Source organism: Diceros bicornis, chromosome 25 (assembly GCF_020826845.1).
Source record: "Diceros bicornis minor isolate mBicDic1 chromosome 25, mDicBic1.mat.cur, whole genome shotgun sequence".
In the NCBI taxonomy this organism is placed as follows: domain Eukaryota; kingdom Metazoa; phylum Chordata; class Mammalia; order Perissodactyla; family Rhinocerotidae; genus Diceros; species Diceros bicornis.
The window spans coordinates 31,645,500-31,658,029 of record NC_080764.1 but is presented as its reverse complement, the minus strand read 5'-3'; the positions used below and the strand labels follow the sequence as shown (position 1 = coordinate 31,658,029).

Here is a 12,530-nt window from a genome sequence, read left to right as displayed (position 1 = left end):
GACAGAGGGCATATTCTTCTTATAATAATACGCCCATAAACTTGTTTACAGTTCTCCGACTTGTGCCTCTACCTCCCTGCATCTTTCCTCACTCATTCAAAGGCTTCCCACCTCTCTATTCTAATATTTTTGTGAATTTCAAGTAGCTTCAGAATTTAACTCTTTTTTTTTTTTAAAAACACTCAATAAAGTTTTCTTTACAGTTATCACTTATTTATTTGATCTCCTAGTTCACAACCATCTGGAGGGCAGGGTCTGTAGCACCTACCACCATCTTATGTACCAAATCAATGCTCAAAGGTTATTTGCAGAATAAGATCACAAAGCATACGTAAATACTTACGTAAGTACTCCAGTACTTAAGAATTCATATTTGGCTATTAATTACTGAGTAACTTATTCAATATGAATTTTTTAGGCCTTTGATTTTCTTGTTTTTAAAAATCTATATTCTGAATATTTCACTATTAGCTTCTTTGCCAGTGAAAATGCAAGGGAAACAAGAAATGAAATTAAGGAGAGTGAAAATATTTATTGAGCAAGGACTACGCGTGAAAGACAGTTTGTTTCTTTAAACAATTCCGGCTTTCGGCGGATTTCAATTTTTTATGTTCTGTTCTTTCTTACCACAGGTAATCAGACGTTGGCAGTTAATGTGCTCAGGCAAAGTAAACAGTTTTTGTTCTGGTTATAACTCCATTGCTAACTGAGTAACTGCTTTTAAAAATCTAAATTTAAGAAGCCAAGAACAGCAGTGAGAGATGGCATCATGAGAATAAATTTAAAAATAAATGCATTTCATGTTTTTTAGTACACTTCTGGAACAGGGAAATAAATGCAGAAAAACTTTCCCACCCATACTGTGATAAGAGACTCTACAAAGTTATTCCAGTCTTTTCTTAAACGTGGAAAATTTACAGAGTTCTCTTGGTATACTTGGTGTCTTAGGAACCTGAGTCTACCTAAACTTACCAGCCATCTCTATTAAAACAGAAAAGGACCAAAGTTCAGTTAAAGGGTGTCAATCTGAATAGCTAAGCACTGTGTAAATAAGCTAGATGTACATGAAAGTTCATGAAGTATATATTCCAAAAAGGCAAGAGCAGACTATCTCCGTTCACCTAATATCGTGGCCCAGTTAGTCTAGGCTATCTAAGCTATGATTAGATAGCTTCCCTCTCCTTTGGAAAGATTATAGATTTTATTTGGTTAACAGTAACTAAAGTTTCTTAGAAGTATGGCAAGGAATAAGTATACATTATACTTAAATACATTATATACCCAAGATATTTCTATTTGGAATGAATTACAAGCACATCAATATAAAGAAAAACCCAAATAGAGTACGAATGTTGTTAGTGGTATAGGATACTGAAGGTATAGAAATCTCAAGATTTTTTCAAAGAAACCTAAGTCTACATTATAACTGAAACTTTTACCCTATTTATTATGGTGTTTAAAAATATATATATAGTCGTGCATCGCTTAATGATGGGGATATGTCCTGTGAAATGCATCGTTAGGCTATTTCGTCATTGTGCGAACATCATAGAGTGTACTGACACAAACCTAGATGGTATAGCCTACTACACACCTAGGCTATACGGTACTAATCTTATGGGACCACCATTGTATATGTGGTCTGTTGTTGACCGAAACATTGTTATGCAGTGCATGACTGTACATGTAATTACATTGACTTTTAGTGGCGGGGTATTTTGCAATAAGCTTTTTGGCACATACGTGCAAACCTTAAAAAGGTAATAGTTAAACTTAGGTACGTGTCTGAAGTTGTAATTCTAACTTAACTGACCCTTGTCACAGGTTTGACTTTGGTTTCAGTAAAACTATGTTCAACTAAGTAAAAAGTTCACAGAAAAGTACTGAAAAACTATAGCTGCCAAGTTATTAAATAGTTAAATCAGTAGGAATCACCCTACAATGTATAAAATGTTAGCACTCCATTAACATCTGAAAGTGATAACAGAAGACAAATAGGCAACATTTTGCTTCCTTCAAACTCTAGTATAATTCAATCTAACAAACAAATTTAGAACAAGTGCCGTACAGACAATTTTAAAATTCTATAAGGAATAACAGAAAATCAAGAGTAGGAACCTGGAAATCAAAAGTTAAAGAACTGGCATGCTTTTGGAGTCAAGTTGTGGTACTATGACTTCCTCTCATTCATCACTTTATAAGGCAGCTTGTAATTTTCCCCATCAGTCCTTCCACTTCATTTCCAAATAACCTTAGGTCAAGCTGTCACAGTCAGGGTGTTACAAGAGCCTCCCAAGTAGACATTCACCTCCCCATTTCAAATAAATCCGTCCCTTCTCCATTCTCAGAACATGTCTTAACTATGTACAAATTCAATCCTGCCTAGTAGATGTGGTGCTACTCCTGGACCTTCTGTTTATTAGTCGTATCATCTTAGAGAAATAGATTATGTCTCACTCATTCCTCAGTAGTTAAATGACGGAGTTGGATTAGGTAAACTTGAAGGATTTTATCAGTTCTTAAAAAAAAAAACAAAACCCTGCCCTTTGTAGGCTATCATAGAGAATTCATTAATTTGCTTTAAACACAATCATTCTTTAATTTTCTACTTCAATAAGGCCTTAAGAATAAATGTGATACAGAAAAACTGAACAATTCAATAGAGATCATTAGGCTTATATTTTAGTTGTACCATTACACTAACATGAACACTGACTCTCAAATCTCTTTACTTTTTGGACTCAGTTTCCACATTTGTACAATATAGCTCTGGACTCAAAGATCTCTAATGTCTCAGCCAGCTTACAAAAGAAAGGTCTCTAAGGATTATAAGCGTAGAAGCTAACATAAAATACAAAATCTTCTTCACATTATTGGCTTTCAAGGAAACTGTGTTTGCTGACAATGGTATAGAGTTGTAGAGGTGGAAAAAGTTCAAAGTTGTAAAAGAAATTCATACCTGATAGAAGTAACGGATCCTTATCTAAAGACTTCTTAACATGATCAGATTCACCAGTCAATGAGCTTTCATCAATTTTAAGATCATTGCCTTGAATAAGTATGCCATCAGCTGGAAGAAGATCACCTAAAACAAAAAGCAATGAATTGCTAAACTGTAAACAATACTGCAATAATATTACAGCTAGTGTAAGGTGGATTGCTCTTCTTCACTTACCATATTTCACTTGAGCAATATCTCCAACAGTAATGTCAGCTACAGGAATCTGAATGACCTGACCACCCCTGATGACTGTGAACTTCTGTTCCTGCTCAATTCGACTCTGCAAACCTCTAAACTGTTTTTCCTTACTCCAGTCATTGAAAGCTGTTACTAACACCACACACACTACTGACAAGAGGATTGCAGCTCCTTCAATCCAACCAGTTTCACCTTCACCTTCTTCCTCTCCAACAGAAACCTGTCCACAAACTATTTGGAAAGAAAGAAAACGCTTATCAAAAATGATTCTGAATTGATGGCAACAGACATGTAACAAGTTAATTACAATGTTTATATACCCCATTTATTTTACTTATAGCTCTAAACACCCAATTGAACTCAAAGCATTCCATAACAACAAGAATGCTTCCTATGTCAATTGCAAGTTCCCTGCCTCTGAAGATTCTCATCCTCAGGATAGGGAGGGAGTCTAGGGTACTAGTTAAGAGTAAGGACAGTGGGAAAGATTAATCTCAGCCCTAAGGCAAGTTACTTATTTTTTAGACTTGGTTTCCTCATCTGTCAAATTAGGATACCACCACCTACCCCAGAGTTGTGAGGATTAAAGGAGAGGACACCTGTAAAGTAGGTAGCGCAGTGGCTGAAACATCCTTTGCACTCAACCAATGATTAATGCTATTATATACATTACATATGGTAGGCAAGACATACATGAAAATTCAAGTATTATGTGCCACCCACGAATCATGCTTACTTACTGTATCATTTTTACTGGAGTATAATCAAAGCTTGGCTTTCACAACACGAGAAGTTAAGCGAAGTGCTCATCGTGAATTCAACTATTTGAGCACCTACTCTAGCAGCCAGACACTATTTTAGGAGCTAGGGAAACAGCAATGGATAAGACACACAAGGTCCCTCTCCTCATGGAACTCACACTCAGATTGGGAGGTGCGGATGGTGTATGAAGAATTCAGATAATAAAACACAAATAATTAATTTCAGATATTGTTAAGTGCTATGAAGAAAATAAAACATGATGATGTGCTACCAAATAAAGACAGAGGGCTAAGTGTGGTTGGGTGAACAGAGAAGACCCCTCTGAGGTGTCCATGACATCTGAACTTGGAGCCAAATGGTAAAAGGGAACTAGCCACATAGATCTAAGAGAAGAGCATTCTGGGGAGAGATTAGAGTCAGTACAAAGGCTCTATGACAGAAGAGTTCAGAAAAAGATAAGGGAGGGGAAAAAACAAAAACTGAAAACAGTAGGGTCAATAATGGTGAAAAAATAATGGAATGGTGCTTTTCAGACTTCGGGCTACAATCTATTTGTGAGTCTGAAATCAGTCCAGTGCTCATGACTAGCATTTTGAAAAAGGAAACAGAACAAAACAGAAAGGATCTACATGTAGTAACGGAAAGTATTGTCTCTTGAAAGCTTGCTTATTTATAAATTCACATGAAGAAATATGTTCTGCATCCCTACATAAAGTAACTTCTTATTGAGGGTTGAGTCGAAATCTCTGAAAGTCCATGGTTCTCTCAGGACAGACAAAGCAGGAAAAGGATTATTGAGAAGGAAAGAATGAGTTAATGAATGACACCAGAAATGACTGAAGCACATTCCAGGATAGTGAGCATGAACTGAAGAGAGGATTTGAGGTGCAAGGGTACTGAATAAAAACTAATCTGGGAGAGGTATGTGAAGGGAGAGAAGACAGAGACTGGAGTAGAATCAACTGGAGATGAAATGGAAGGGATGATGTGAACACTCACAAAAAATATCCTTAGGACCATCAGTAGGATTCAGCCAACAACGAGTATAAAGCAAATTCTCCAAAGGAGACGGCAGGATGATCCAATTCAGAGTGCCAGCCCCCCCAGCCAGATACTAAAACTTCTATTTTAATTATACTGAAACTGAAGAAATGAGCATATATCATTTCATACAATAACCAGTTAAGTGAATTTACGGTTTACATTATTTTAAACAGTAGAAGCTGTAAGGACAGCTGCCCCTCACCCCTCCCCCTGCCCAGAAGATAAGCTTTGCTCTCTGAATCATATAAAGCAAGTCTGGAATCAAGAACAGATGAAGGTTGAAATACCATGTTGACCACTTTCACCATTACAGCTAAAATATTATCTTCCAAATGAAGCATTTCAGTGGGTTTTGATCTCATTGGTTAAAAATATAAAAATGCAATACTTTAGAATAGTGTGCAAGAACAACAGACTGACATCAGAAGATGGAATTTACCAGTCATATTGCAACAAAAACCTCTGCATAACTAGTGAATGGGAGTGAAGATAAATATCATGATTTAGTGAGTACACTCTTCCACGTGGATTTGCCTGAGGTTTGAGTTTCTTTTTCAGAAACAGACATTAAAACCAAGCTTTGAAATAAACCAACCTTAGACCCAAATCAGGTTAAAGCAAGATTATAAAATATAATAATGTATATTCAATCATGCTATCAATAATGATGTTTTATGGCTACTAAAAAAAAAATCAAAACTTTAAACTTTATTTCATCTTTTTAATTTTTTAATTTCTATTTTTATATATGTTTAAAAATACACACATTACATATAGTTACAAATATATATAATTAATAAATGCATTACACATATATATAATTCATAAATGCATCATTTGGAGATATGTGCTTGGATTTCTTTTCCTGATAGATAGGGTAAATAACCAAAAAAGTTTAAAGATCAATGCAACAGAGGTTAAGGGTGAAGGAAGTGTGAGACAATTATTTAATTTTCAGTTTTAAATCTCACCTGCATATTTACAACTAAACTACTGAATATTTCAAAAGAGAACTCGAAACAAGTTAATGACATATTTCCCTTCATATATAGGTCTATATTATATTACGCAAAGTTAGAATGATCTTGAAATAGATAGTAGTAAAATATTTCTAGAAATTGAATCCTTTTCCTATTGATGAACATCACAAATTTTTAGAAGAGCTGCAGGGAAAAAATAATCCCAAAATCAAAGTGAAGAACAGACTGTAGTTTACCAGTAATATATGAAAAAAAGTATTTTAACAATGTTTTTAGTAAAGTGCAAGTATAAACACACAATAAAAATCGATTTTACCAAAGGTGTTCCCTTGTAAATATATTCACCTGAAAGAGATGCACAATCTGAATGCAGTCTATGTTCTCTATCACAAGGCAAATATTCTATTCTAAAATCCCCTACTTGAGCTATTTCTTGGGTGGTGTATCAAGTGTATGCCTCAACAGCATAAAGAAGCAGTGCTCCAAGCGATGTCCAGGAACTCCAGGGGGATCCTTGAGGTCAAAACTATTTTTATAATCAGACTAAGATGCTATTTGGCTCACAGTTCATGAACATATAGTGTGATTCTCCAAAGACTACATTACATGCGCTAAAACAGCACCATGAATACAGAAGCAGACAAGAATCCAGTTATCTTCAATTAAGCCAGACATTAGATACGATGAAATGAAAAACACCACTACTCTTTTTATTTCATTTAAAACTTCATTAATAATCATAAAAATTACGATTATTTACTTATTATCACAGTTATTTTAAAATGCATTAATATTTTTAAATTTATCAGTTTTAATTTAGAATCTGGTAACTATCTACAGATATAACTCACATAATCAAAAGCTCTTTGGAGTCCTCAATACTTTAAGAGTGTAAAAAGGCCCTGAGACCGAAGAGTCTGAGAACCACTAGCACACTAGTGACTATAGATTTATTTATGGTGTGAGTCGTAGTGCTTATTTTCACACAAAACAGTACCAGTAAGAAACTGTGATAATTTAGATTTCTATGACTGTAGATTTACAATGAATGGGTTTCCTTTTAAGCAAGTTACTACTTCTTAGTGTTATAACATGATGAAAAGAGACACGAAATACATTAATAAATGTTAAAAAAAATTAAACTGCAAACACTAAATAACTTATCAGCATGGAGAAAAAATATCTTTATTTTATGAACAACTTCTAGCAGATTTTGAGTCTCCTTAAAGTGCCTTATGACACTGACAACGATTATCTTTCCAGTTGCATCTAATACCATATCTCCTTAAGCAAATTTAACATAGGATCTGTCACTACATCCTATAAATGAAGCAGCTTGAATTCCAAAAAGATTTGTTCCAGACCTTGTTAGTAACAAAATCCACTCCCACTTAAAATATTTTCCTTTAGTTTTTTTAGTCTTCGAAGAAAAATGTTAAAATTTTTTTAATAATCTGCTAACTTAATTCTAGAATACCAATTCCCCGTATTCCTTAACGACAGTTGGGTAAACTGCACACTAAAGAATTTATCTGTATGTTGCTAAACATGGTATGCCCCCCTTTTTCAGATAAAAAGACACACATGTACACATCCTCACTTACCCACACATGCACACATACACATATATACACAAAAACATATTTTTAAAATCTGGGAGGATATATATCAAAATGGTATAGCAGTAATCTCTAAGAAGTGAGATTTTTGGTGAATATTATTTCCTATCAATTGTCATTTTCCCCCCTAATTTTTCTACAGCAAATATGTACTATTTAGCTAACAAAAATAAATAAAAGTTTTAAAAATAATTAGGCTCAATACTCATAAGAATATTGCCTAAGTCTTTTCTTATCTACATTAGTGACTGTCAACCACAGGCAATTTTGTCCCCTATGGGATACCTGGCAATGTCTGGAGACGTTTTTGGTTGCCTCACCTGGGGAGTGATACACTGAACACGGCAACAAAGAATGTTCCAGTGCAAAATGTCAAAAGCACTGCTGCTGAGAAACTCTGATCTCCACTGCTCTCGGATAAACTGGCTTATTCTGTGACCAACATTCTCCAAAAAAAAAGTTCTCACACGAGCTCTAGGCATACCTCTGAAGGAATTACTTTAAGTGATTACCTAAGCAAACTTTGGGAGTTAGCAAATATTTGTTAAATTCTTCATAACTTGAAAGGCATAAGAATGAAGCTTTCACAAAAAAAATATTTTGGTGAATCACTCTTCTGATACATAAAATAAAAATTGGTTCACTCTATAGCTACTTCAATATAGTGACCAAAACCCAAGCTAGATTTCCTATCAATTATAGAATGTACTGTCAGGAATATCCATTTTAAATAAATTTTTTTAAAAAGAGAAGAACAAATTTAAAAGAGAAACGAAGGACATAGAAAGGTGAGAGAAAATAAAACTATCTATAGCTACAAGTTAAAGCAGATCTACCCTTCTATAATGTATTTTTCCATTGGTCAGGATACTCTGTAGTATAAACATTTCTAGAATGGCAAAGAAATTACCCAAATCATGTACATAGCAAATAAGGACTTGACAAGTAATGGATTGGGGAAGAGAGTAGAATTTTGCTTTCATAATGATTTTCCTAAAGATTAAAAAAACTAATTAAAAACTAATTATTTCACAATAGTGTTCTAAAGAACTTAAATCCCTGTGATGGCACAGACCACATCATATATATGGCTTAGCTCCTTACCAGACACACAGTATGCATATACGGGCAGTTATTTAACCTCTGCGTCTCACTGTAAAATGGAGGTGACACTATGTCATAGGGTTATTGTGAAAATTATCTGAGGTAACATATTTAAAGAACTATTAAAAGCACTATAAGAATGGCACCTAGCACACAGCAAACAGTCAATAAATGCTGGTCTGCTATTATTATTATGTATCAAGTAAGTAAATGAGCTCAACTTAGCACCACGCATAGAAGTCTTTTTTTTCTCCCCAATTTACTTACGTGCATTATCCCCTTCTGGAGGCTGATAAAAAGAAAGGCCCAATGATACTAAGGCTGCAATTTCTAATATAATTAAAGTGACATCTTGTAATGCTTCCCATACTAATTGAAGAAAAGTTTTTGGCTTTTTAGGAGGTATAAAGTTCTTTCCAAACACTGCTTCTCTTCTCTCTATATCTGCAGGGTTTCCACTTAAACCTAATAAAAAGAAAACAAATTTCAGTGAACAGTTTTACTACTTACAAATGAAAATATCTATTTTATTCAAAACACATTTAGTTGTTACACTTTAGGTTCCAATTCATAAGACCCTATCAAAATGGTTTATCTTTGTGCATCAGACTAAGTGTACAAAATGTAAATCACTGAAAAACATGTGCAGTGCTTTAAGAGAACATTTTGAACAGATAACTCAAGATTGGATTAAGAATTTTCGCTTTTCCAAACTGCTTATTTTTGATCATTTTGTCTTATACTGTCTTATAGACTGCTTAAGACCAGAAGTGATTGGCAGCTTGGTGGTTTTACATTAGATTTAAACATTTCCCTGACCTTTACTTATTATGTCTTCCCTCCAAAATGGGGGAAGTATATAAAGGTATTTATTTGATCAACTTGTTGCGTCGTAGTTAACTTAATCAGTGGAAGTCTTTGCTTTTCACTCTTATTCACTGAAGAACAATGAAAAGTTAATTCTTATAAGCTCTAAAACTTCTCTACTAAAATGTCTGTTATACTCGGATTGATAAAAGATTTGCAAGTCACAAAAAACAGGAGACTTAGGACGACCTTTCAAGTTTTACTTTCAGGATTTCTTTCCAACTGAAGAAGACGTGGTGCTAGTGACTGACCGCACCTATGTCACCATACGGGAAAGGGTACACTGTAGGACCAATATTTATTGCTTGGAGTGTGCAGTCAGAAAGCTATGAAGGAAGAGGGTAAGAGACAGTTGGATGGACATCAATTTTGCCTTTCCTTCACCCCAACAAGCAAGCCCTCCTCTAATTTAAACCTGCTAGTCCTGTCCAACCCAGATATACCTCAATTAGCTAAAGCAAAGTATGTACACATATGCATTATTGTGGGGGTCTGAAAACACTGACAGCAGTGACAAATGACATTTTTCCTTTGTCTAAGAATATCGAAGAAGGGGGCAGAGACACCATGATGATACAACGTTTAAGCTATCATCATAAATTCAAATTTATAATTAACTTAATTAACTTCAATTCTTTTTTTGGGCAAGAGCTCATTCTAAGAAAACATCAAAGGAGGAAGACAGGAAAACAGCAGATTACTGGAAGACTCTTGGCTTTAAGTGTTTTAGCTATTAATCTCAACCTGGAGGCAGGCAGAAGGCAGACAGAGAACAAAGAAAGTACATGTTAAAATAAACAATGAGAAAGAAATATATAGATTTTAAAGTAATTATTTACTTTGTTAAAGATAGCAAAAAAGATTCCAGAGAATGTTTTTTTCGCTAGTAACTGTAACAAAGTTGGGTCCATACGGGGCAGTTCAGAAAGCATTTTATATTTCTGATGACAAAAGTCATCAACTGAAAGCTTCTATAGAGCTGTAGGCTTTGAGACAGCAACGAAAAGAAAGCCAGTAAAGGACTGTAGTAACTGTGATCAGGGAGAAAGACAATATGAGAGAAGAAACTTGCAAATTATAATTTAGAATCCACACACTGTTTCTTCAGACTAGGGCAATGCTCCCCAACACATCTGGCTGCAAACAGTTAACACGGGTCCATGGTTTAATCGAGGGACAGGGTAATCAATGTAGGGAGGTTTTCCACAAAACAAAATTATTTGTTTTAAAGAACTATATTTTGAGATGTTCTGAGATTAGGTGCTCACTGCTTTTCAAATTAAATGTCCTTTCTTTCATGAAAGGATGATATTAGACAGTGGGTAAGTTTGTCTGTCTTAGGTTCTAATGCCCTTATTAGCAAAAATAAAAGATTGCTATCCCTCCCAGCATCAGTCTTCAATTTTTTCCAAGAAGTTTGTTTGAAGATATTGGTTCTATCAGTTGAACTCACACTTAATAGAGCATATCATTAATTACATATATAATACCTGGTAGTTTTACATATCACTATATAACTATAAAAATAAGTGATCAAATCTTAACTTATATTGGTTATAACACAGGCCAATATTTTATGTTAATGCTGAAAAGAATAGAGCTAAAGACAGCTTAAAAATGCCTCTTGGAGGGAATCTGGGAAGTAAAAACACAGTTGGTCCTAAAGGTTATTATAATTTTTCTATCCTACCACCAGTCATACAAGCACACACCTAGGTCACTACACCAATAAAGCTGTCTGGTTTAGGAATTACAGGACATATGTTCCAGTTCATCTACTGAAATCTTGTGCAAGTCACTTAACCTCTTTGGAGGTTGACGGGGAACATTAATATTTGTTGGTATAACTAACAGGATTGTTTTGAAAGACCAAAGGAGAAGGTACAAAATATGTACATCATAAACTACAGGGTCATAGTTACTAAGCAAACTAAGGGGGAAGACGAGTACAAACTGAACACTACAGGTTTTAACTCCATTTTGGTGGCAATACATTTCCATTAATATAAAATAATAAACTTATACAATCTAAATATAATGAAGTTAACAGCTTTGTAACAATAGTCTGTCCTCCACCAGATAGTTACTGAACATCTACTACTTCCAGGTGCTGTTCTACATCCTGAGGAATCAGCGTGAACAAGGCAAGTCCTACATTCAGCAACCTTATATTATACTGGAGGGAGACAAAGAGATAACTACAATAAAACGGAGAAAAGACTGGCATTTATTCTAAGTGCAATGGAAACCAGTAGAAGATGTTATAGTAGGGTAATGATAACTAATCTCACGTAAATAGTTGTGTGAAGGATAAACTAAAGAGTGCAAGAGTGGAGGAAAAAGACCAGTTGGGAGGCTGTTGCAGGACAAAGTAAGTGATGATGGTGGCTAGCATCTGGGTTTTAGAAGTGGAGGCAGAGTGACTGGACCTGCCAGGTATCTTGTAAGGAGATGACACAGAATTTGCTTAAGAATCAGACAGGATGAAAGAGAAAGAGAAAACTAAGAATGATATAGATTTTTTTTTTGTCCGTGCCCTTAAGTGGATGGGTGGTAGAGACATGTACCAAGACAGGGCAAGCTTTGGGAATTGCATGATTGGGTGGATAAAGGGAGGCAAGAATTAACGGTTTTGTTTTATAGACTTAAACACGAGATGCCCATTAAACAAACAAATGGAGACGTTTGTAGACAGCTGGCTAGTCATTTTCAGAACTAAGGGAGAGGTCTGAGCCAGAGTCATCAATATACAGACAATTCTGGAGCCATGGGCCTGATGAGAGCTCTTGAAAGCTAGAATAAGTAGACAAGAAGAGAGCAGGGCTGAGGTGAGAGCCTTAGAACACTCCAACATTTGATGGTCAGATAGGGGAAGAGACGCCAAAGGCAACTGAGAACAAACAGCAGGAGGTAAGGGGGGTGGGCACAAAAACAGGTTTGTGTAGTACTACGGAA

At 35.1% G+C, this 12,530-nt stretch overlaps 1 protein-coding gene across 7 annotated transcripts in view; it reads right to left on the bottom strand.

The window, feature by feature from the left end:
* The window catches only part of ATP2B1 (ATPase plasma membrane Ca2+ transporting 1), a 120,681-nt gene that overhangs the window by 45,242 nt on the left and 62,909 nt on the right, over positions 1-12,530 (bottom strand). For all 7 annotated transcript variants that reach the window (XM_058568680.1, XM_058568682.1, XM_058568683.1 and 4 more), the window contains 3 exons: positions 8,976-9,173; positions 3,176-3,430; positions 2,960-3,085 (listed from right to left, as the gene is read on the bottom strand). In XM_058568680.1, the coding sequence (XP_058424663.1) occupies positions 2,960-3,085; positions 3,176-3,430; positions 8,976-9,173 (579 nt within the window). The remainder of the gene's footprint in view (positions 1-2,959; positions 3,086-3,175; positions 3,431-8,975; positions 9,174-12,530) is intronic.